A 25,044-nucleotide genomic window follows, 5' to 3' on the forward strand; every position below is an offset into this window, starting at 1 on the left:
CTTTGCTTCCAATAGTGCAGAAGTGCTTCAATTTTTAGGCCCAATTTCGGAATAAAAAATTGATGCTCCGGCGAAGGAGCGCTGAAATGGTACGAGCCTGTAGCTGGGTTAATTTGGAAGCAATATAAAAGGAAAAGGAAAAGGAAAAGGAAAAGGAAAAAGAAAGCCCAAAAATTTCGTGTCTGTTTGATTTATAATTTTGAAAATGGTTTTTAAGAATTTACAAAACAGAAAAATTGTTCTCAAAGAACAATCTATTATAGTTCTATGAGAATAGGCAGTTTTTTTTCAAAAAACTGAACCAATCAGAGTTTTTTTTGTACAGTTTTCTATTTTCATTCTATTTCCATAGTTACAAACCAAGTAGACTCTCACTCCTCTCATCAATCCGTAACCCTAGGCTCTAGTAAAGGAGGCAACTCACCGTGAGCAGCCTCTTCCAAAAATGGTAGCTCCATGTTCTAGCCGCCAATTCATTCTTCTCTTCTTCCTTTTTTTAGATCTGAAACCCTAGTTCTCAAATTAGGTTTATTTTTATTTTTTTTATGTTGTTTTCTTTCTTATGTGTCGCTTTTGTATCACTTTTTCTTACTATCTTTTTTATATGATTTCAAATCAAGAACACAGTGTATTTAGGGTTTTCAATTTGTACTCATGTTGCGAGTTTTAGTGTCACTTTCTTTGACTATAGTGACGGTTATCATAATTATTGATGTCCCTCTGCTAATTTTGGTTTATTTAATGTACATTTTGGTTATTGTAACGACTATTTGTGGTTTGATTTCAACTTCTTTTGTGTTTATATATGTGCCTCTGCTATTTTAGTCGATTTTATGAATATTTAACTTGAATTTGAGTTGAAATTGAGAATCCAACGTGTTAGGGTTTTCAATTTCAACTCAGTTTGGTATTAGTTTGATGCCATCTTTTCGGGTGACACTTCAGGGTTCTGTGTGGGTTTGCTTTTCTGTCGATTTTCTTACATTTTTATGTAGTGAAGTTTCTTTTCATTTTATATTGTTGGGCAACAGTGAAGATTTGGATGTACTTGTAATCTGCTTATGTTATTTTTATCCATATTTTGTAATGATGTTGAGATTTTTATTTAGCTGACTTGAAATGAACTCAATTTCTCAATTACTTGTATTGTATTATTACATTTTTTTAGACTAATTCCTCTCTAGGCGAAGACTCGAGGATTAATTTTTTTTTTTTTCTTAGTTGGTACCCACACACATATGTCTGTTGAACTAAGAAGGGAGGGTTGAATTGGTCCTAGGTAGATTCTTCTCTTTTTCACTTGAGTATAAACATGCATAACATAGAAGATAGAATCAATGCAAACAGTCAAATCACATGGACACAAGATATACAAGAAAACCCTATCAATAGGGAAAAACCTTGGTTCTTGTCCTCAGCCAATAAATGCCTCCACTAGTAGTATGAACCTTGTTAAACACTCAGCTATCTCGCTCACTGCACACACCCTTGTACAAGAATAGATACTAGCTTTCACAACTAATTCACACTCACTAGCTTCCCATCTTCACTTGCTGCATGCAAGTAGTTACTCACTCAGCTGCCCTACTTTCCAACCACCTTGTACTCACTAGGACACTGACTTTCACTCCCTCTACACATACACAAGATTAAACAATATGCACAAAGGCACCCCCCCAGTCCACAACCCCTATGCTTGGACACACAAAGCTCTCAATAGCTTAATCAATAATGAATAAAGGTGTCAACACACAAAATACAGAATACTTAAGCTGCAACACAAGATAAGAGTGAATACTCAGCTCTAAGTATGAAATACAAGAAACCCTAGCTTTACTTCTTTGCAACAAGAGGGGTAGATCAGTCAAATCATAATGCAGCTTCACTTGATGCTCAAAATAGGTTCCCACAGCCTTGAATTAGTCAAATACACTTGCTTGTATAGATAGCACAAGTAGATAAGCAAGGTAGAACAATAACAACTCTTATAAGACAAAAACCCCAAAGTGAAGGGTAATGAAGTAATATCACAATGCAGCTTCAAGAATGGCCTGCAATGCACTCTCAAAACTCTGTACAGCTAATATACTCTTGCACATATATCTTTCTCAATGAATTCAGCAAGGTAGAATAGATTTAGTACACAATAGAGTAAAACCCCAAAATCAAGGGTAAAGAAGTAACTTCCAAATGCAGCTTCAGAATTAATCTAGACTTGTCACTCACAGCCTTGATATCTTCATAGATCTTTGCTCAACAAGTTTCACAATGATTGGAGCAAAGTATAATAGTTTCACTTCATAAAATGCTTAAAACCCCAAAACTTAGGGTTGAAGGGTAAAAAGGTAATTCAGCTTTAGAGACACCCTAAAGTTCACTCCCCTAGTCTTCAACAGACAATGTACACTTACTCAAATGATTAGATCAAATTATAAGGCAAGGTAAGACAATGTAAGTTCACAACAGTAACATTAAGGTTAGAAACCCCAAATCTCAGTTATGTTAAACACAGCCTTAAGAGGCTTCAATTCTTCAACTGCCAACAGCACCCTCAGCATAAAGTAGATGAGTTACACTTGTACTACAGCTGGGACAAGTTAAACATTCAATGGCACATCAATGCAACTCTAATAACAGCAAAACAACAGCTTATAGCAGGCCTATATTATGCAACTATAATTTTCTGATTTGAGGGTTAAATATGTAATTCTGAGATTGAACCTTCTTGTTTCAAGTTCCCTCATTTGTATTTCAATATACTACATTTGCTCACATCACTGCTTCTCAGATTATAACAAGTAAATAGTTTCTGCTGCAGCAATGTTATGAGGGCAAATCAGGTATTTCAACACTACCAACATCTAGATTTTGGCTCTCTCAAGTGTATTTCAACTCTATAAACATGTTTAGAAAGATAATACACCCAGCACAACAATATCTTGCATTCTCAACACCTATATCAGCCTTGTAAACTAGTATAAACTCAAACTAGTGAGGTTTAAAATATCAGATTCTGAAATAATGGTTTCTCTCACTTAATTTTAACTCAAGCAGCCACAAAATAATATTTTTTAATCATGCTCAGATGTTAAACAATCGTAGTACAGCAAGATTATAGTAAGTTAATCTCAGTTTCAGCAGTATAGACCAGAAAATCAAGATTAGCTAGAGGTTTGTGATATGATATTCAATACCAGCCTTAATATGTAGTCTCAGGCACCTTCAGCTATTGTAGATCACCAAAATATGTATGCTCAGCCCTTATTCAAGCTCCAGAAAATGACCCCAACAACTTTGAACCATTTCAGCCACCTCTTGCACCAGAAAATCAGCTCTTGACAGCCTCACTCATCTTCACTTCAACTATGCTTCCTTTAGGCAAATTTCAGAGATTCATTGAAGCTTAAACATCATACAATATCTTTGAGATTGTTGTTCATTCTTAGCTCTCGAATAGGACTCTCTCTCAGCTGCTACAGACTTACTTTTCACACTTAGAGGCACACCATGCTGAATTTTATAACAACATATTTATAGGGTCTTCATTTCAGCCCTACTATGGATAAGACCTTCTTGAATTAGCCAATGAATTCGCTATACAGGTTTTTCTCTTCAGGACCACTATGCCACGTGGCAGTGGTGTATTCTTACAACACTATACACTCTCACTACAGCCAATGGACAGCTATGCACCTTTCTCTTTGCAGGACCACATTCTCACGTGACAGCAAGGTGATCTTCACACTGAATTGACTGGAATACCCTCACATAGACTATATCAAAAAACTGTACTCTTCTATGCTGCAGCTTATATATATGATTAACATATTAAATAAAAGCCTGTGGCTATTCCCAGCAATGTAGTAATGTCACACACACATGTAGAAATACCTAATTGCCCCTATGACTGAATAGATATGCAACATAAGTACTAAACCTTTAATGACCCTTGGCAGCCCTCTGAAATGATATTGTTGTACCTTTAAGTGTTGAACCTCTAAGTGCTGAACCTTTAAGTGCTGAAGCTGAAGCTACTCAGTAAGTGCCGAACCATAAGCTTCATTATTTTGTGTTGAGCCATAAGTTTCATTACCCTATGCTGAACCATGAGTAATAAACCTGTAATTACACTTGGTAGCCCACTGAACCTGAGAATGTAGAATACTCTTGCCATTGAAAGTGCAAAACACTTGATCAAACATGAATCAACAATCTCCCCTTTTTGCACTTTCAAATGTTAAAAACCTATTAGTACATTTCTCCCCCTTTTTGACATTGGAAGTCAAAAGGTGAAGAGATATATGAATGAAGAATGGAAGGCCAGCAACTTTTCAATTGGGAAGTATCAGAGGAGATAAGGTACAAACTTTGAAGCAAGATATAGAAGAAGTTTGAGCAAGGAGCTGCCAAATTAAACACCATACCTACTGAATTGATTTGCAAATCGTTGTTTCTGAGAAAAGGAGGCCTGAGATTAACCCTTGAAAGGACACAATGGATTGATTGAGCTGCTACATTGATGACCACACCTGCAGTATGAATTTGCAAGTCTTTGTCTTTGAGAGGAGGAGGTTTTGAAGTGTTAATTAAACTTGGTGCTCTTTGAATTAGAGGTCTTATGTCTGACATTGTCTTCTTGATCAAACCATGTTGTAAAATAGCTTTTGAAGGAGCATAAAGAATTGAATGAGCTGCTAAGTTGATCAACACACCTTCAGGATGAATTTGCAGGTTCTTGTCTCTTAGTGGAGAAGGCTTTGAAGAATCAAATGCAGAAATACTTTCCACCTTATCATTTCCCTTTTCAAAGAACTTTAAGTTCCTCTTACTTCTGAATTTCAACTTTAATAGGCTTATGGAGGCTTTGAGTTCTTAAACTTTTGAGAATTCAGCAAGTTTTCCTTTTCTTGACAGACTTATAGTTGTAAGAACAATAATCTCTGAGGCTTGAAGATTATTTGCTTTGGAACAACAACTAGTTTTTGATCTTGAGAGCGTTGTGTTGATCCTAAATTTTGAATGCTCTGACTTGTTCACTGAGCATGGCTGCTTAGGATTGCTGAAGAGATTAATAGAAGAGGGACTGTGAAACTTTATGTATTCAACATCAGGTGGTCTTCTCTTTGGAGGCTTAAAAACTGAATTGATCAAGTTTTGGACTGTTAAAAGATCTTTGTTGTAATGACCCAGTCATTTTTCTTCCTTTTCTTTTTCTTAGATTTTAACGGATATTTTTTTTTCCGTTGTCTTTTCCTTTTTGGGTTCGGTTTTTCATCACTTAATGTCGTCTCGAGTACTCTGGAATGATTTCCGAGACTCTTTTCCTTGAATTGACAACTTCCTTTGGGGATTGTGTCATTTCCATATTTTATTTTTCCGAACACTATTCACATTTTGTCTTTTTCTCGTTTATCCTTTTTCCTTGCACAACCTCACTTTTTGTGCTCGGATTTGATTCCGATTTTGCATGCATTCATGATATTTGATTTCCATGATAGTGGTATTTTTACTTTTCTAGAAAAACATGTTGATTGCTTACTTCTTTCATAAAGGGGCATTAATGCATACTTTAGTGTAATTATTCTTAACTTGTGGGATTTTAGTGTAATTAAATAAAGTAATTATTTTTCATCTTGAGGACCATTTTGTAATTAAATTTCGAAGATATTTTCAAAAAGGACCTTTTTGCAATTTTTGAAAAGTGTGATAAGTGTCCCACTCTCATTGGTCTACTTGTTGACATTTGTGTGGAAACACTTTAATGCATTGGATAATGACATTTGGAGGGTGATGATTCACCCACTTGTTGGCCTAGGATTGGTGCACTTGTTGGCTTGGATGGTTGACAAGTGTAGGTGTGGGATTAAGCCTAGGAATGAGCAATAGATTGGTGACAAGTGTAGGTTCACAATTTAGTCTTGCAAATATTTTTGGGCCACTTTGGGATTATGGTTTTAAAGGAGGGTTTTTGTGCAATTGACCATAAATGTATGTGTTGACCATGGTGTAAGAGCACATAGTGAGTGGAGGATTTCTATTTCCTCCACTCACACTTAACCACATTATTTCATTCTCTTCCTTACAAGAAAACCCTAGCCTCCATGGATGGAGCTTGAAGCCTTAGGCATTGACCTTAATCTTTGAGGGCCTTCCACTTACTTTAGACCATAAAGCTTGGAATACTTTTTGTTCCCCCCATCCTCCTCTTCAAAACCCTTGAAGGATCTAGCCTAACTCCTAGTTTTGCTTTGGTATCTAGAGATTCAATTCTCTAGTGAGGTATTGATCTATAATTTTGAAGTATTTTTATGTCATTATTGAGTGTTTTACATGTATGGAAGAGAAGGACTTGTATTTTGCCCTTAAACTGTTTTAACTTGAAATTAATCTTGTCAAATTAAATATAGAATATGAAAATATACTCAATTAGCTTTCATTTAGTTTTGGTTTCATGTAATTTGGATTTAAAATGAATTAGTTATGAATTTTTGAAGTTGCAAGCTAGTTGCTAGAAATTTGAAGCTTTTCCTTTTCGGTTCGGAAATGAATTTTTATATGGAGTTGTGGTGCTTCAATTGCCTTGAAATTTTTACTGGAACATCCTTCATGGGTTTTACATTACTCAGAATTTTTTCACAATTTTAGAGCATTTCTAATTTTTTTTTAAAATCCGAAACTATCTGTTGTCCTTATTTTTATTGCAGCTGCAAAACATATTTTTAGATGATTTATTTCACTAACCTTTTGACATTGGATCATGGCTTAAATTTTTCGTTTTACACTCTCATATGTTTACTTCCAAAATAAATTAGGTTTGCCCAATTTGGATGTCAAATGAATTTTTCATGAATTTTCAAAGTTGGAAGTTACAGGCTGAAAATGTGTTTTCTGGGCAGAATTTGTTTCAAAGTTGTGGGTCAAAACTGTTTCAATTGGGAAAATATTTTATTAAACTAAACTGATATTATCAAATTAAAGTGTTTAAGCTTTTATTGGGTTTTGGATTCATTCAATTTGGGTTAGAATTGAATTTTTTATGAATTTTACAAGTTGAAGGTAGCAAGCTGAAAAATCTGTTTTGCGGACCGAAAATTTGGGGCGATTTCATTTCGGTGGTAATTGGGATTTTCATTCCAATTGAGGTAGGGAATGTTTTAGGATTATTTGTGTGTTGTATTGTGTATTTGCCATAATTATACAACATATATGTATGCCTTGTATCAAATCTAGAAAGTTAATAATTTTTATTTCTTTGTATAAGATTTAAAATTTATGATGATGTATAACTTTGATTTGAATTGTAACATGCTAGGAAATTATTCTTAGATATGTTGGTTAACATATATTAAATTTGGATCATTTGATTAAGAATTATAACTTTTATTTAATATTTATCTTTAGTGAAAGTTTAATTCACATGGTTGTATCAAGCATTAAATCAAGTTCTAATGTGGTATTTAAATAGGCCTTGGCATGTTCTCTAACATAGATTAAATTGAGGGCATTTGAAATTGTTTAAAAATCTAGAGGAAATTAATTAATTAGCTTGATTAATTTTGTTTTAAGTGTTTTAATCACTTAACTTGTCATTTGATGTTATATCTATGATGACCATGACATGTCTTTCAATATATATTAAATTGAGGTTATTTGGATTAACTTGGAATTTAGAGAATTTAACTATTTATGTTTAATTAAATTCTACTTTATTACTCTATGGATTTAATTGCATTTTGGAAGTTGTTTCTATATTTAAATCATGGATTTGGATTTGATGTATGTTCACTTGATTACTTTTGAGTATTGGATAACATAGTTGTTACTTTTATATTCATGACAATATGTTTTTCCTTATTAAATATATTGTTGCTATGTGTAAGGAATTGACATTTTGTATTTGACATCTTACATGTCATAGTAGTTGTGAATTTTGAGCATGTATTGTATAAGTTTCTAAAATTTGGATTGTGCTTGGTAAATAGTTGATATCTTGTATATGCATGTTGATATATATACGTTATTGCACAATTTGTTGATTTTGGAAACTTGGGGATGTCGTTGTTTGGCTACGGCTAGGACTTGGTTCTAGTACGGAGGATTGTCCCTCTATATAGTCTAGTGCGCACATAGGGAGGTTACCCATGGGCTAGTAACCCTAAAGTAACTATGTTGTCGGTCTGATCCGGCGTGATGTATTCTAGATCAGATTTGTATATGCATAACTGTGTTGCATATTTGGCATGACATGAGATTGGTCTTTGAGGCTCGAGTTGAGGTTGATGGTGATTGTAGTCACGGTTGTATTGTAGTTTAGGTTGTGGTTGACCTAGAGTTGGTTTTGAGGTAGGTGGAGAGACACCTTTTGTTTAGGCTCTCGTGGGGTGAGCCATTAGGCACAACCGTAGTACTGGATTTGTTGATTTTAAGCCATGGTTAGGTTTTGGACCTTTTGGGATCCTTAGTTGTTTTGGAAGGTTCCTCTGAGATTGTAATTTTTATGGGCGGGTACGTTGTGGGCGGGTGCATGGCACTGTTATGTTACCGTACTGGTAAGTTACGAGTGCAGTTCGGATGGAATCAGCGTTGGGTTTTGTTCCGACAGGTGTAGTCCTTTTGATCGATAATGATGATGGTTGTTTTGGGGATCAGTCGTAGTGATCGATTTGGTTGTCTGATTGTATGGCTAGAGTTGCCATTTCCTTTGAGTTCTCCTTGCGCGATGACGCTTTTGGGGTTAAGTCAATTGATAGATGTTTCGGGTAGAGATAACATTGCATTGTTAGTATCACTTGTAGTGTCACCCTTAGATTCAGAGATAGATTGTAAGAGTCTTACCATTGTGGTAAGGGCTCACGTTTGTTTTGAGATAGGTTGTTGTTGCATTGGTTTTTGGAGTCAGTGTATGGCTAGGACTGGTCCTTCCTTTTTACCTAGGCACTCTAGGACACGATGTCCATAGGGTTCATTGTTGCATCACTTTTATTTTCTAGCAGTTTCATTTACTACCATGTTAGTAGTGTGATTTATGATATTGTGATGCATGAGTAGGTGGAGATCTATCCACGTTTGCCTTCTTGTTGTGTGGTAATAGCATGCCTTTCTTATATGCTTCGAGATGCCATGTTGTTACTGCGCTTTAATGACATGCTTTTGTGTTTATGTGGAGAGGTGCAACATGTGCTTTTGATTTTCATCTATGTAAGTAGATTTTCTTTCTGGTAGTTGCATTCCTTGTCATATGCATGACTTTCAGGTTTGGTTTTCCCATTCGTTTCCCTTGGTCGCACGTAGTCTGTATGCGGGTTTCCACAATGGTTTTATGCTGGTTCGTGTTAGGGACTTCACAAGGAGTGAGTCTCTTCCCTCCGTTGCGTTGTGCACTGTTTTGGGGTTGGTTGGTCTATGAGGATCATCGTTGTTGTCTTGAGTCCTTGGTGAGGATTTGATATATTTTGGTTGACTTACTTCCATGTAGGGGGTGAAGTCGTTGACTTTGTTGTCTTTCATTTCAGAGATGGAGTCGTGGTGTTGTCCTTTTTAGGACTGGTGGTCCCCTTTCTTTCGTATCTTCCCTTGGGGAGTTCCTGCCGTGGTTGTTGACGGTTGTGGTGGTCAAGTGAGTTGATTGGTGTGAGATCAGTTTACGGAGACTTATGTCCATATCTTTGAGGATTGTTTGATTCGTGAGGTGAGCTCGATGCTCTTTTGAGAATATCTTTTGGAGACTTGTTCCAGTTTTGGAGGCCTGGATGTGGTTGACTCTTAGGAGGAGTTTTGGAGGATCGTTGTTGGATATGGCTTGCTTGTGGAGTTTTCTCGTCCTAGTTATGACTAGGCATAGCCTTGAGGAATCGTAGTTCCAGTGGTTGTTTATAGATGGATCGAAATTGAGGAATTTTGATTTAGCTTGGTGTTGTCAAGTACGATTTTGAGAGACTCGTTCTATGACCTTCGTTGTCAAGATTTTGATGTGTGTGCCACTTCGTGGACTTGTATTTTGAGGATCTAGTTATCCGCGATAGGGATTTTGATCCGATGTTTGATTACGGTGAGTAGTCTTATAGCTGATCTATTTTAGGATGATATCTGGGATTTTGGAGATGCTGTTTTGCTTGTCAGACTTTGGATTCGTAATTGATGTTGTTGATAGTAGTGTTTTGAGATGTTAAAATTGTTGGTCTTTTTGTATTGAGGATTTAAGGCTTTAAGCGTAGCGGTACCTATGGCATTGTTGTCAGAGTTTTGGGATTGGCCAGGATGGTCCGGCCGGACATCTTTGAACCATATCTCAACTCTCACAAAATGTTGGTTTCCATAGTGCTTTTGGTAATGATCATTTTTGACATTGAAGTCATTTGTATCGAGAGGTTTTATGGGTAGACCTAGTGGGGGTAGGTTATGAATTGGTGCCTTATACTGTCATGCTACCATACAAGTTGTGTGCTGTGGGCGGGTGCTAGTTGCCATCGATGCTACCTTACTGACGAGTAAGTGTGGGCGGACACTAGGAATTGTCATTGCTACCACACATTTGAGTACGTCGTGGGCGGGTTCTGGTCGCTATTCGTACTGCTATGTCGTCTTTGTTTAGTACTTTGATTTGATTCATGGATATCTTGGAGTTCTGTTGGTGGTTGTTTTTGGTTCCTTATGATGGTTCGTCAGGAGGGGTGCTTTCGATTGTTGTCTTCCGTTCCCTCGTTTGGCCTTAAGTTCTGTGTGTGAGTTTCGACTTGTGGTGTGGCCAAGTGATCACTTTTTTTTTGAGGGGTTGTCCTGTCGTGAGCATGTGGGTGCGAATGACATGGGGTTGTACGTTGTCTTCAGTTTTAGGATTGCTTTCGTAGCATGTTGTGAGGGATACTCAGAGATGTACTCCGTAGTTATCCTGATTTTGCCTTTTTGTTTTGTTGGGGCTAGATTTTGGGGACAAAATCCCTTTAAGGTGGGAAGGTTGTAATGACCCGGTCATTTTTCTTCCTTTTCTTTTTCTTAGATTTTAACGGATATTTTTTTTCGGTTGTCTTTTCCTTTTTGGGTTCGGTTTTTCATCACTTAATGTTATCTCAAGTGCTCTGGAATGATTTCCGAGACTCTTTTCCTTGGATTGACAACTTCCTTTGGGGATTGTGTCATTTCCATATTTTATATTTCCGAACACTATTCACATTTTGTCTTTTTCTCGTTTATCCTTTTTCCTTGCACAACCTCACTTTTTGTGCTCAGATTTGATTCCAATTTTGCATGCATTCATGATATTTGATTTCCATGATAGTGGTATTTTTACTTTTCTAGAAAAGCATGCTGATTGCTTACTTCTTTCATAAAGGGGCATTAATGCATACTTTAGTGTAATTATTCTTAACTTGTGGGATTTTAGTGTAATTAAATAAAGTAATTATTTTTCATCTTGGGGACCATTTTACAATTAAATTTGGAAGATATTTCCAAAAAGGACCTTTTTGTAATTTTTGAAAAGTGTGACAAGTGTCCCATTCTCATTGGTCCACTTGTTGACATTTGTGTGGAAACACTTAAATGAATTGGATGATGACATTTGGAGGGTGATGATTCACCCACTTGTTGGCCTAGGATTGGTGCACTTGTTGGCTTGGATGGTTGACAAGTGTAGGTGTGGGATTAAGCCTAGGAAGGAGCCATGGATTGGTGACAAGTGTAGGTTCACAATTTAGTCTTGCAAATATCTTTGGGCCACTTTGGGATTATGGTTTTAAAGGAGGGTTTTTGTTTAATTGACCATAGATGTGTGTGTTGACCATGGTGTAAGAGCACATAGTGAGTGCAGGATTTCTATTTCTTCCACTCACACTTAACCACATTATTTCATTCTCTTCCTTACAAGAAAACCCTAGCCTCCATGGATGGAGCTTAAAGCCTTAGGCATTGACCTTGATCTTTGAGGCCCTTCCACTTACTTTAGACCATAAAGCTTGGAATACTTTTTGTTCCCCTCATTCTCCTCTTCAAAACCCTTGAAGGATCTAGCCTAACTCCTAGTTTTGCTTTGATATCTAGAGATTTAATTCTCTAGTGAGGTATTGATCTATTATTTTGAAGTATTTTTATGTCATTATTGAGTGTTTTACATGTATGGAAGAAAATGACTTATATTTTACACTTAAACTGTTTTAACTTGAAATTAATCTTATCCAATTAAATATAGAATATGAAAATATACTCAATTAGCTTTCATTTAGTTTTGGTTTCATGTAATTTGGATTTAAAATGAATTAGTTATGAATTTTTGAAGTTGCAAGCTAGTTGCTGGAAATTTGAAGCTTTTCCTTTTTGGTCCGGAAATGAATTTTTATATGGAGTTGTAGTGCTTCAATTATCTTGAAATTTTTACTGGAACTTCCTCCATGGGTTTTACACTACTCAGAATTTTTTCACAATTTTAGAGGATTTCTAAATTTTTTTTAAAATCCGAAACTATCTGTTATCCATGTTTTTATTGCAGCTGCAAAACATATTTTTAGATGATTTATTTCACTAACCTTTTGATATTGGATCATGGCTTAAAATTCTAGTTTTACACTCTCATATGTTTACTTCCAAAATAAATTAGGTTTACCCAATTTGGATGTCAAATGAATTTTTCATGAATTTTCAAAGTTGGAAGCTACAGGCTAAAAATGTGTTTTCTGGGTAGAATTTGTTTCAAAGTTATGGGTCAAAACTGTTTCAATTGAGAAAATATTTTGTTAAACTAAATTGATATTATCAAGTTACAGTGTTTAAGCTTTCATTAGACTTTGGATTCATTCAATTTGGGTTAGAATTGAATTTTTTATGAATTTTACAAGTTGAACGTAGCAAGTTGAAAAATCTGTTTTGCGGACTGAAAATTTGGAGCGATTTCATTTCGGTGGTAATTGGGATTTTCATTCCAATTGAGGTAGGGAATATTTTAGGATTATTTGTGTGTTGTATTGTGTGTTTGCCATGATTATACAACATATATGTATGCCTTGTATCAAATCTAGAAAGTTAATAATTTTTATTTCTTTGTATAAGATTTAAAATTTATGATGATGTATAACTTTGATTTGAATTGTAACATGTTAGGAAATTATGCTTAGATATGTTGGTTAACATATATTAAATTTGGATCATTTGATTAAGAATTACAACTTTTATTTAATATTTATCTTTAGTGAAAGTTTAATTCACATGGTTGTATCAAGCATTAAATCAAGTTCTAATGTGGTATTTAAATAGGCTTTGGCATGTTCTCTAACATAGATTAAATTGAGGGCATTTGAAATTGTTTAAAAATCTAGAGGAAATTAATTAATTAACTTGATTAATTTTGTTTTAAATGTTTTAATCACTTAACTTGTCATTTGATGTTATATATATGATGACCATGACATGTCTTTCAATATATATTAAATTGAGGTTATTTGGATTAACTTGGAATTTAGAGAATTTAACTACTTATGTTTAATTAAATTCTACTTTATTACTCCATGGATTTAATTGCATTTTGGAAGTTGTTTCTATATTTAAATCATGGATTTGGATTTGATGTATGTTCACTTGATTACTTTTGAGCATTGGATAACATAGTTGTTACTTTTATATTCATGAGAATATGTTTTTCCTTATTGAATATATTGTTGCTATGTGTAAGGAATTGACACTTTGTATTTGACATCTTACATGTCATAGTAGTTGTGAATTTTGAGCATGTATTGTATAAGTTTCTAAAATTTGTATTGTGCTTGGTAAATAGTTGATATCTTGTATATACATGTTGATATATATACGTTGTTGCACAATTTGTTGATTTTGGAAACTTCAGGATGTCATTGTTTGGCTACGGCTAGGACTTGGTTCTAGTACGGGGGATTGTCCCTCTATATAGTCTAGTGCGCACATAGGGAGGTTACCCATGGGCTAGTAACCCTAAAGTAACTATGTTGTCAGTTTGATCTGGCGTGACGTCCGAGTATCCACTTTGTTTGATTTCATATTTCATTTCAAGTTGATAACTAGATGATATCGTAACTTGTTGTTCCTTATTTGATTTCCTATTTTGAGCTTAAGATGTAGCTTTGTGAAAACATGCTTCATGCGTTGTATTGGAAGTTCTATTGTTGGTTAAATTGCATCGATATCATAATTTGTGTTTTGATGTTCAAATGTAGTTTAGGAATGACCTTATAGATTCATTTTGAACATAGACGTTAGTTGGCATGACCCACACTTGTTGTTTTCGTATTTTGGATTTCAAGTAGAAGATTTTGAGAATCTATATCTCGTTGCCTTGTATAACATGTTTCCATGTTGTTTGAATTGTATGAACAATGTGATTGTGATAGAAATGATCTAGGTAGCTTAGGATGCTCCCTGGGTCTCATCTTGACATAGATGTTAGGTGGCATGAGCCCCTTTAACATGTTTCACCATAAGGTGATAAAATTGTAAAATGCTAGGTCAATGCATGCTCATCTCTTACGAGTAGCTTTATGTTATTCACCCCTACGATACTAAGGCATATTTCAGGTACAGGACTCAGGATTTGAAGATTCCATTGTTCCTTAGATGGCTTACAGTTTCTATTCTATGCAAGTGTTAGCATAAGATGCCTCTTTGTAGCCCTATTTGTTTAAACTTATATTCGTTGATTCGTATATGTAAAGTGTACGTAAGTGCACTATTTTCAATGTATTTAACATGTATGAGATGAGGCCGGAGGCCAATGACATGCATCTCGTTTTCTATGCACTTTTGTTTTCAAAGTTTATTATGAAAATATTGGAAAATGTTAAGTCATTGCTTCATAACTTTCGCATCGGGTGTTGGAATTTCATATCTTTTCTGCCCGGACTCAGAATCAGACGATTCTTGAGTCCAATTTTGTTCATTTTACGTTGTCCTTCCAATGGTGTGCACGGTGGCACCCTTTTCAGTGGGAAATGTCATCTCTTTTTGGGTTAGGCATTCTTGCTTCATTTGCTTAGCTCATTTGAGTTCCGTGGTTTCATGGAGAGTCATTTTGGAGCCTTAGGGATGACGTACATCTCTTGAGGTCATTTAGCTTCTTTTGCTTCCTCATTTCGGGTCCGTTATCGGGTCAACTTCTGGTTCATCACTAACGCACCGGGTTGAGAAATTCGGGTCGTTACAGGTGGTATCAGAGCTCCTTGGTTTGAATACCTTGGACCACGGGTTTTGGGTGCATATCATGCTTATATTGCCATGCTCTATGTGTTTATATGCTTCATGATAATTTGTTTTGGTTTGATAACATGTTTATGTGCTTACGTGCTACATGTGGTATGCCGTTTGTTTAGCATAATTTAATTATTATGTAAAGAGCATGACATATGATGTATTCTAGATCAGATTTGTATATGCATAACTGTGTTACATATTTGGCATGACACGAGATTGGTCATTGAGGCTCGAGTTGAGGTTGATGGTGATTGTAGTCACGGTTGTATTGTAGTTTAGGTTGTTGTTGACCTAGAGTTGGTTTTGAGGTAGGTGGAGAGACACCTTTTGTTTAGGCTCTCGTGGGGTGAGCCATTAGGCACAACCGTAGTACTGGATTTGTTGAGGTAGGGAATGTTCTGGGATTATTTGTGTGTTGTATTGTGTGTTTACCATGATTATACAACATATATGTATGCATGGGCAAAGCCAGGATTCAATATAAGGGGGGGCCGTAGTATTAACAGTTTTACCAATATAATATAATAATATTTTAAGTGAAAAGTATTTCATGATCGATTAGATGCATACAAAAATATATCTAACCAAAATCTGGCTAATTTATTTATAAAATAATAATTGGCCTATATCTAGTCAAATATGACATGGATATATATACAAAAACAAAAAACAAAAAAAAAAAATGCCTGAAAGACCAAACAACTACTACAAAAGCTGACGATCTTTTAGAGAAGAAAATTCATCTATAATTGAATCTGTACTAAAAGTCTGAGCAATTTCTTTTTCAATACTGACGCTCAAGTAATCTGCAAGAAACTCATCCTCCGTCCTATTGCGTAGTTGTGTTTTGACAAGTTTCATAGTTGAAAATGCCTTTTCTGTAGTTGCCGTGGAAACGGGAAGAGTCCAGACAAGACGAATCAACCTGTCAATCAAAAAGTAGATTTTTGACTTCTCTGTTTCCACTAATCTTCTGCATAGCTCAGAAATTGTCGACATATTTTTCAAATGTGAATGAGCAAGCACTTCAACCTTATAATGTTGCAATTGGAATGTCAAACTAATCCTCTCTTGGTCTGTGAAATCTTGAGGATAAAATTCATCTACAAGCGTGCAAATGTCTTCAACGTTAAACAACTTATAACCATCTCTAGGATCCAAAGCTGAGCTGAGAGTAACAAGTTTCATTGCTTTTTCACTAAACCTGTTATTCAACTCCTGCAATTGCGAATCAATTGTGCCATAAAATATATCAATCCGATAGTGGTGCTCAAGTGTAATATTCTCTTGTGGGTGATGTGAATGGCCCTTAATTTTTTTGGTATAAGGAACACTCAAATCAAGCACATCAATTTTGTGGCGCTCACAAAATGATTTAACAATATCAAGTAAGTTGTTCCAACCACTTTCTCTCAATTTCAGAATGATTTGTTTTTTACTCAAAACCAATTGCATAGCATTTACGATGTCTTGAGATTTTTGTTGCAAAGCTTGACAAAGGATATTAGTTATTCCCATGATATCTTTTATCAAATGCAAAATAAACACAAACTGAAATGATCTAAGAGTATTAAAAGCAGTATCAGCATCTCCTCGGCTCTTGTAATTACTTCCATCTTCAATGATGTTTTCAAGAACTGAACATGTTGGACCAAATAACCTTATCAAACTACAAACAGATTCAAAATGGGAGCTCCAACGAGTATCTCCAGGTTGTTGCAAGGTACCAATCTGATTAGCTCCTCCGCCGGTTTCAAGTTCATCAAGATCTATCAAATGGGCAATTTCCATAACTTGAGCAGAATGTAATTCATCAGTTCGTTTACAAGAAGCTCCGATACTATTGATAATGAAGTTCAAATTTGAAAAGAATTGATGGACGACAATTACTTCTCTAGATGCGGCAACTAATGCTAGTTGTAGTCGGTGAGCTAAGCAATGCACATAATATGCATAAGGACAATCATTAAGAAATAATGCTTGCAAACCATTCCATTCACCACGCATATTGCTAGCACCATCATAACCTTGACCTCGGAGATTGTGAACATCAAGATTGTAATGAGAAAGAACCGCACAAAGATCCTTTTTTAAATTCAATGAAGTTGTATCTTTGACATGCACAAGATCAAAGAAACGTTCTTGTAAAAAACCATCCTTATCAACGTATCTTAAAATGAGAGCCATTTGCTCTTTTTTAGATTCATTACGAGCTTCATCAACAAGAATACAAAACTTGGCATCGCCGATATCTTCACGAATCTTATTTCTCACTTTTGTAGAAAGAATATGCAAAATCTCCTTTTGAATTTGTGGTGAGGTATACTTGGCATTCTTTGGAGCATTTTCAAGAACAATTTTAGCGACATCATCATTATATGACGCAAAAGCCTTTACCATTTCAATGAAATTGCCTCGATTACTTGATTGAAGGGATTCATCATGCCCTCTAAAAGCACAAGCTTGATAAGTAAGCCATCAGACCGCATCAATTGTGACCTTCAATCTCAATCGGTTATTTGAAATTTGTTCGGAAGTTTTTCTATCCATCACTATATCAATATGACAAGGTTAATTCATTAAGTCCTTACATGCTCTCTCAGCAATGTTATGAGCAGAACATGGACTTCCTCCCATATGATTTAAGAAAGCACACTTATTACCATCATTAACTTTCTTCCAACTTCGAAATCCTTCATTAGTGAATGCATTGGTTCCGGGACGCCCCGTTGGTTTCGCTCCAAAAAGAAAGCAAGGTAAGCAAAATGCAGCATCCTTTGAAGGAGAATACTCTAACCAGGAAGGGAATAATTTAAACCAAGATGATTGAAACCGACGAGGATGCTTTTCCGATCTAGAAAGCGGACATTCTGAAAGCGGAATTTGGTATGCTTTCGCTTTGATGTAAGCTCGTCGAACTTCGTCACGTTTGTCAATAGGATAATCCCATATTTGACGACGTAATCCTGGATCACGTTCTAAAAAGGTAGGATCAACTTTTGTATGTTCAACTCTTGGAGATTTTGGAGGACACTGGTTATCATGAACCGAAACATCAACATTAGAGGCAGAAGCCACGGAAGGTACATCATTTTTTTTAAAAAAAGCATCAATAGTTCTTTTTGGCTTTACCATCGTATAACACTGTACCTAAAAAAGGTAATTCAAATATAAACTTTTAAAACCTAGGTTTTACATTGTAATTTAATCTATCGATCCTAAATTCTAATAAGCATAATTGAGTAAAAATAATATTACGCCCTCATTGCATATAAAACAATTAATTTAAAATATAAAAAAGTTATCACTCACAATTGTGTGCCTATGCAGTGTATAAAAAATAAATTGTGTCTGTGCATAGTATACAAAATAAATTGTGTATTAAAATTTCATTGAGTTAGGTTTAGAGAAGAAATTCATTTCGGTTACAATTAAATTTTCAATCACACATAACACTGTACATAGATATGTGCGTCTAACACAAGAATAAATTAATAAAAAAAATAATTGATATTCCAACTATGAAAAAGTAAACTGAAAAGAACAGGGTTATAGTCTATAGACTATAGATATATTATATATACTCTAATCTCTTTGATTCTATGCAAAAAGAAAACTGAAAAGAGCAGGGTTATAGAATAGATATAGCACAGAATAAACTAAACAAGCAAATATACATACGTAATAATGGAAAAGGGGAAATTAAATTAATGGGTAAGAGAGAGAGAATTGAGAAGGGTTACCGAATGTCAGAATGTGGAATAGCTCTTCGCCACCACCGTGCCTTCAACTTCGCCAGAATTGGGTCACCATCAACACTATTTCATCGCGCATCACTGATTGTTGGCGCCTTGGCGGAATTGTAAATCCTTGCTTGTGGGTCGCAGCTCGCAGGTCAGTCACGCTACTCCCTGTTGCTGCGTCATTGTCAAAATCCTCTCTGGCCGTCCTTGGGATCGTAGGTTCTTCTTGTTGGGATTTATATGCCCTGGCATAGCAAATTCCTATCTGGATTATAGTGACATATGTTCCTGACATATCTGAAATATTTATGATTTATATAATTGGTGAATTCAATGTATTATGTTTCGATTCACTATGAAATTGATAGTGTCCATGTAATTATAAAAAATATTTATATATATGTATGTGATGGCAATCAATGCATGATATATAAATAGTAATTATAAATTGTTCATAGTCGGTAATTATGGATGGACTCATAATTAATTAAGACTTAAACTGGATCCGCGTTAGGTTGAAATATATTGCGAGAGCCGTCGTATGCAATTACTCCCTATCACCGTCATGGCATTTGACTCTTAAGCATGAGAAAAGTATAGACTCTTTTATTAATTAATAATTACTTTGATTTGTTCGGCGGATTCTTCGGGATTCTTAGACCGACACTTTGGGTAGTTATGTAATTAATAGTTAGAGGGTTATATTTTCAATATTTGCATCATTGCTACTTGTATTTATTTTGTATTGATTATGGTTGATCACAAAGTAAATTCGAAGGCCTTCGTGTGTTTTTAGACAAAATGATTTATTATATATTTATTTATTTAAATTATTATTTTTGTCAAACAAATGTTTTATTGTGATCGAGCTAGAAATAATCAAAGGTACCAAAATAAATATATTAATTAAGTAGTCGGATTGATGGCTTTATTTATCCGATAATTAATTATGTATAGAGGGGTCAAAGTGCAATATTGACTTAGAGGTTATTTATTATTTAATTGGAGTTCAATTAATTTCTTTTAGTGGAGTAGAAATTAATTTATGAATTAATTGAATGGGTCCATGGACCGGGCCAATTATTAATTCATTGTAGCCAATAAAATAATAGGCCCAATGGATTCTCACTGATAGTCCAACTTGATATTGGAATCATATTAGATTTGAGACATGTGAATTAGAGATTGAGAAGGATTTGTTGTTTCCTTTTCTTTATTTTTATGTTGCCTATAAATATATATGGTTTATGTATATTTTGGGGGTGATTATTATGAGAAGGAAAAAGGAATTTATTTTCTCTCTCTAGAAAATTAGGGTTTATGTTCTCATCTAATGGAGGCTCCCACAAGCCTAGTTTTCCAAGGTCATTCATGGAGGCTTATGAGTGATTCCTAAAGGCAAAACAATTACCAAGAAGATGGAGATCCAAGGAGAAGGCATCTTGCTAAGGGATTTACAATAAGTGAGAACATTCACTTTAGAAGAAAGTTTTAAAGGTTTACTCAGACATTTGATGTAAGTATTCAATCTGTTAATTGAATGTCATATATTTATTTTTGCGTAAAACTTGTCTCTATGTGATGAATCAAGATCTATGAATCAAAATCTCTCGAAAAGTTTTTAAAACTTGCACGTTTCCCAACAGTGGTATCAGAGCATGGTTTGATTCATTACTAGAGATCATGTTTTTATCAAAATTCATCATTCATGAATCCAATTTTGATATGCATATATATTTATTTATTGATGTATGTTGATGTATGATTTAATATGTTGATATATATTGATACATGATGATGTATGAATAATTGTGAATGAATGATGATGTATAGTTGGGCCATGGATGAAGCTTATAGGTTAAATTAATGTAATTTTATCTTTGGATGAATGTAATTAAGGCTTTGATTTAGCCGTTTGAAAGTTCAATGATGTAATTTATTTTTCCCATTGTATTTCAAGTTGTAAATATTTTTAAAGCCATGTAATATTCATCAAAGGATGCTATGAAGCTTCAAGAAGGTCCAAAAGGGTTAAATTATACTTCAGTAATTTTCTGAAATTTTTCCGAATTTTTTGAAATTTTTCTGGAATTTTTTGAGGCGTAATTTAATTTTCTAGGAATTTTTCTGATTTTTCTGGAATTTTTCGGCGTTTTTCCGGTGGCCGGAGCATCGCCGGCGGCGAGAAGAGGCGTCGGAGAGGCTGGAATCAGATATGGTGCATAGAGGGTGAGCCTGGCGTGTGAGGAACACGCGCCAGGAGGTGACATATGCTGGCGCGCGCATTGCACGTGCCAGCCAAGGTTGTATGACCTCCATGCGCGTACAGGCGCGTGGAGGCGCGTCCCACGCGCCCCAGGCGCGTGCCAGCACGTGGGGGTGCGTGCCTTCACCTGCAGCATGCCCCAGGCGCGTGTGGGGCCCTCCATGCACGTTCCAAGCGGTGTTTTGCTTCTCCCGGTGCGTTCCAGCCTTATGTGGGTGTTTGCAAGCCGATGGATGATCTTAATGCAATACTTAGAGTAGTTAAATATTAAAAGCTGATTCCATTGGCCATTTTATTTGCTTTATCTGTCATTTATTTATTTATGCGATGTATGAAATGCATAGAATATATAATTGTTAATTAATTATTATTCATGCATTGGATCCATGATATTTATTTAAATGGCTTGATTTATATTAATTAAGTTATGAAATTAACACTTATTGGGAAACGCAAAATTATTTTTTGTAAATTATTTTTAAAGTGTGCTTCAAATTAAATATTAGTGAATCGTTTAAAGTCCAAATATTTTCTAAATTTAATTGGATTAAAATCAAGACGTTTTGCATGCATTATATCATGTAAATGAATAAAATGAAAACCCTAATTATGAATGATTAAAAATTGAGTGGGAGCGGGGATTTTTATACATTGCCCCATGGCCTTCGTTATTAACACCATTGTAATTAGGTCTTCAAAAATAAGGCCCCACGCATGATTTGAAGAGTCTTAATATTACAAGAATGGTTATCTCATAAAAATAATAATATTAAATGTTCATTGTAATTAGATCTTTAAAAATAAGGCCCTACGCATGATTTAAAGAGTCTAGATTATAATGACAAGATATTTAATGTTTTATTTTTCATTAGAGTATTAATAACGTTATACACTCAATCTAAAATCAATAGTGTTAGCTCCCCAACGGAGTGGTCTATACTAGGTGATTTTAGAAAGGCTAAACATAATCGGAAATCATTTCATATAGATAGACAAGGCATTGTCTTAAGAGATATGGAAATGATGGGATTTGCCTGCCAATAGCAATAATGAACTTCGCCAACCGAATAAGTTATTGGCGTATTGGTTATTCGATTTTTCATGCAGTGGTTAAGGGACCCACATATTATTATTTTAATGGAAGTGTTCGCCTAATAGCAAATGAATCTCAATAATAGTAATAATGAACTCTTCCAACATGATAAGTTATTGACATATTGATTGGTTGATTTATTATGCTACAGAGTTGAGGGACCCGCATTAATTAAAAGGGATTGTTCACCAATAATGATAATGATCTCTTGTTCGATTGAGATTTATTGTATTATGTGGTTAACAAGCTCATTTTAATTTTAAATATGCATGACAGTATTAATAATTCACCTTGCATATTGTTTGAATGCATTTATATTCAGATTAATTATGTCTAATCCAATTTATCTGCTTGCTTACATATTCAATGTAACTGGATCTCATTAATATTGACTGAGAAAGGAACTTAGATATTTTATTCACAATGTAAGGGTACAAATGTATTTACTACTTCTAAACCTAATCCTTTTACTTTAAGATACCCAAGAGAACATTAATGCTTTGAATAAGTGAAATAAGGCAAATGAGATGACTTGGTGCAATATTCTAGAGTTTACCTCGAATACGTTCCAAAGCTAACATTTACATTATTTTATTTTCTTCAAGCATCATGTTAAAATTTAATAAGATGTTTTGGTGAGATTAGATAGAGAGTATGCCAAAGTACTATGTCAGACTTGAATAGCATCAAGATAGCTCAAGGAACTCCAGTATGAAATCGAATTTTGAAAAATGATTGTTTATTATTTAAAAATTAGCTGGAGATCAATAAGGCTGACTTGGGTGGTAAGTTTCAAGTTGATATGATTATTGCCTTGTTACCAAACTCGTTCGACTCTGTTAGAGTGAACTAAATAAGGAATCAGTTTGAGTTCACACTCGCTGATATTCTTATAGAATTGGTAACAGATGAAGGGATAATCAAGAGTATGGGCATTCCTATCAATCTAACCTAGTCTATACCATCTTCTTCTAGGCCCAAGTGGACGGGCAAAGCAAAGAAAAAGGATGATAATAGGACTAGGCTAGCACAAAACATGGGTATTCAAAAAGGTTAAAGGGAATAAGGCAGTGTATGTTGAGGGCGAAGAAAACTGTTTCTTTTGTCGCTAACTAAAACACTAAAGGACGAACTGTTTAAGAAATGACGTGGCATAGGAAAATATATATTTAATCATTGAGCCATGTTATGTGGTTGCGTCTATTAATTCCTGATGGATAGATTCTGGAGCTACTAAATATGTTTGCAATTTATTGTATGGATTTCAGGACTCCAGAAGCCTTGATGATATGGATATATATTTATCTTTTGACCTGATGCCAAGGTTGTAGTTAAGTCAGTGGGAGTATTACATCTGAAATTAGAGAGTATGAGGATATTAGTATTAGAGAACTATCTTTATGCACAGAAGTGAATCGCAATCTCATTCTTATTTCACTTTTGGTTTATAAAAACTATGTTGTTATTTTGTAAAACTGGTTTTATAAAATTGAATAGATATGCGATTGCTTCTGGTGCATTGAAAGATGGTTAATATACTATAATCACAAACTCTTAAGATTTGTAGGATGTAGAAACTAATGTTGCATATTCTAGATTGAATGTTAAGAGAAAAATTGTTATTCCTGACTCATTGTATTTTTAGCGTCTATTTTTGGGTTGTAATCAGTCAAAATGAGATTCAAAGATTGGTCAAAGAAGGTTAATTATCTAGTGAGGCAGAGGAGCCTAAACCAAACTTGTGAACCCTGTTTTGAAGGATAGATAACTCTTAGGGCTTAATCGGCCAGATGAAATAGACATAAAGGACAATTGGAGTCGGTGCACACTGACACGTGTGGTCTTATGAACATCCAAGCAAGATTACTCACGTTTTGGATAAATTTACCTGTTGCGACACAAGTCTTATACTTTTGGTATATTCCGAGAGGGTCAAGACTGATGTGGAGCACAGATTAGGTAAACTTATCAAGACACTTCGATCTGATCGAGGATATGAGTATTTCTTCGGATAGTGCAAAGACTATATGGTCAATGAGGGTGTTGTGTACCAGTTTTCCGCAATTGACGCTAAATACATTTAGGTGTCAAATAGGAATAACAGAATTCCACTTAACATGGTTAGATCTATGATCAGTTATGCCACATTATCTCTTTCATTTAAAAGTTTAGCGTTAATGATATCGATGCGCATTATGAACTGCATTCCATCTTAGTCTGTCTCAAGGATACCGTTGAGCTGTGTTTTTTTTACTAAATATTAGTTTGAATCATATGCACATATGGGGTAGTCTTGCACATGTGCGCTTGATATGGATAAGTAAGTTGGAAGCAGATCATAGGCATGCTAGATTTGATAGCTACTCTAAATGTCACTAGGATGGATTATTTTATGATCTCAAAGATAAAAGTTGATTGTTTTCACTCACTGTTTATCTATAGGAGAATCATATTATGAATCACATACCTAGTAGCATAATATTAGAGAATTTGGTATGAGTACCAGATGTACCATATGTGAACACACTTATTATAGAGATTGAGAATAATATATGAATTCCCTATTGATGCATTAGCATCATCTACTACACAGATTCTTGCATCGGTACATTGATGTAGTGGGAGGATTATCATCCAATTCGACAGAATCATGTTTTTAGGTGAGACCATTATGGACATCCCTGTTAAACATGAGTTGGACCCAGTAAGCTACACGGAAGCGTGAACCGATGTGGATA

General features: G+C 34.9%; 1 protein-coding gene across 1 annotated transcript; it reads right to left on the bottom strand.

The window, feature by feature from the left end:
• Positions 1 to 15,909: 15,909 nt before the first annotated feature.
• LOC132271535 (uncharacterized) lies at positions 15,910 to 18,339 on the bottom strand. Its single transcript, XM_059772943.1, has 2 exons — positions 17,796 to 18,339; positions 15,910 to 17,666 (listed from the first exon to the last, which is right to left on the bottom strand). The coding sequence occupies exons 1-2, from the start codon at positions 18,337 to 18,339 to the stop codon at positions 15,910 to 15,912; spliced, it is 2,301 nt and encodes a 766-aa protein (XP_059628926.1).
• Positions 18,340 to 25,044: the final 6,705 nt, after the last annotated feature.

Source organism: Cornus florida, unplaced genomic scaffold (genome assembly GCF_030987335.1).
Source record: "Cornus florida cultivar Cherokee Brave unplaced genomic scaffold, ASM3098733v1 CherokeeBrave_3.0.0_Hap2_Chr01, whole genome shotgun sequence".
Taxonomy (NCBI): domain Eukaryota; kingdom Viridiplantae; phylum Streptophyta; class Magnoliopsida; order Cornales; family Cornaceae; genus Cornus; species Cornus florida.

Excerpts from the sequence above, each read along its gene's own strand:
- LOC132271535 (XM_059772943.1), bottom strand. The coding sequence starts at position 18,339 with ATGGTAAAGCCAAAAAGAACTATTGATGCTTTTTTTAAAAAAAATGAT. Across the intron at positions 17,667-17,795 it reads TAACATTGCTGAGAGAGCAT|CTTGTGCTTTTAGAGGGCAT; the intron begins GTAAGGACTTAA and ends TTACTTATCAAG.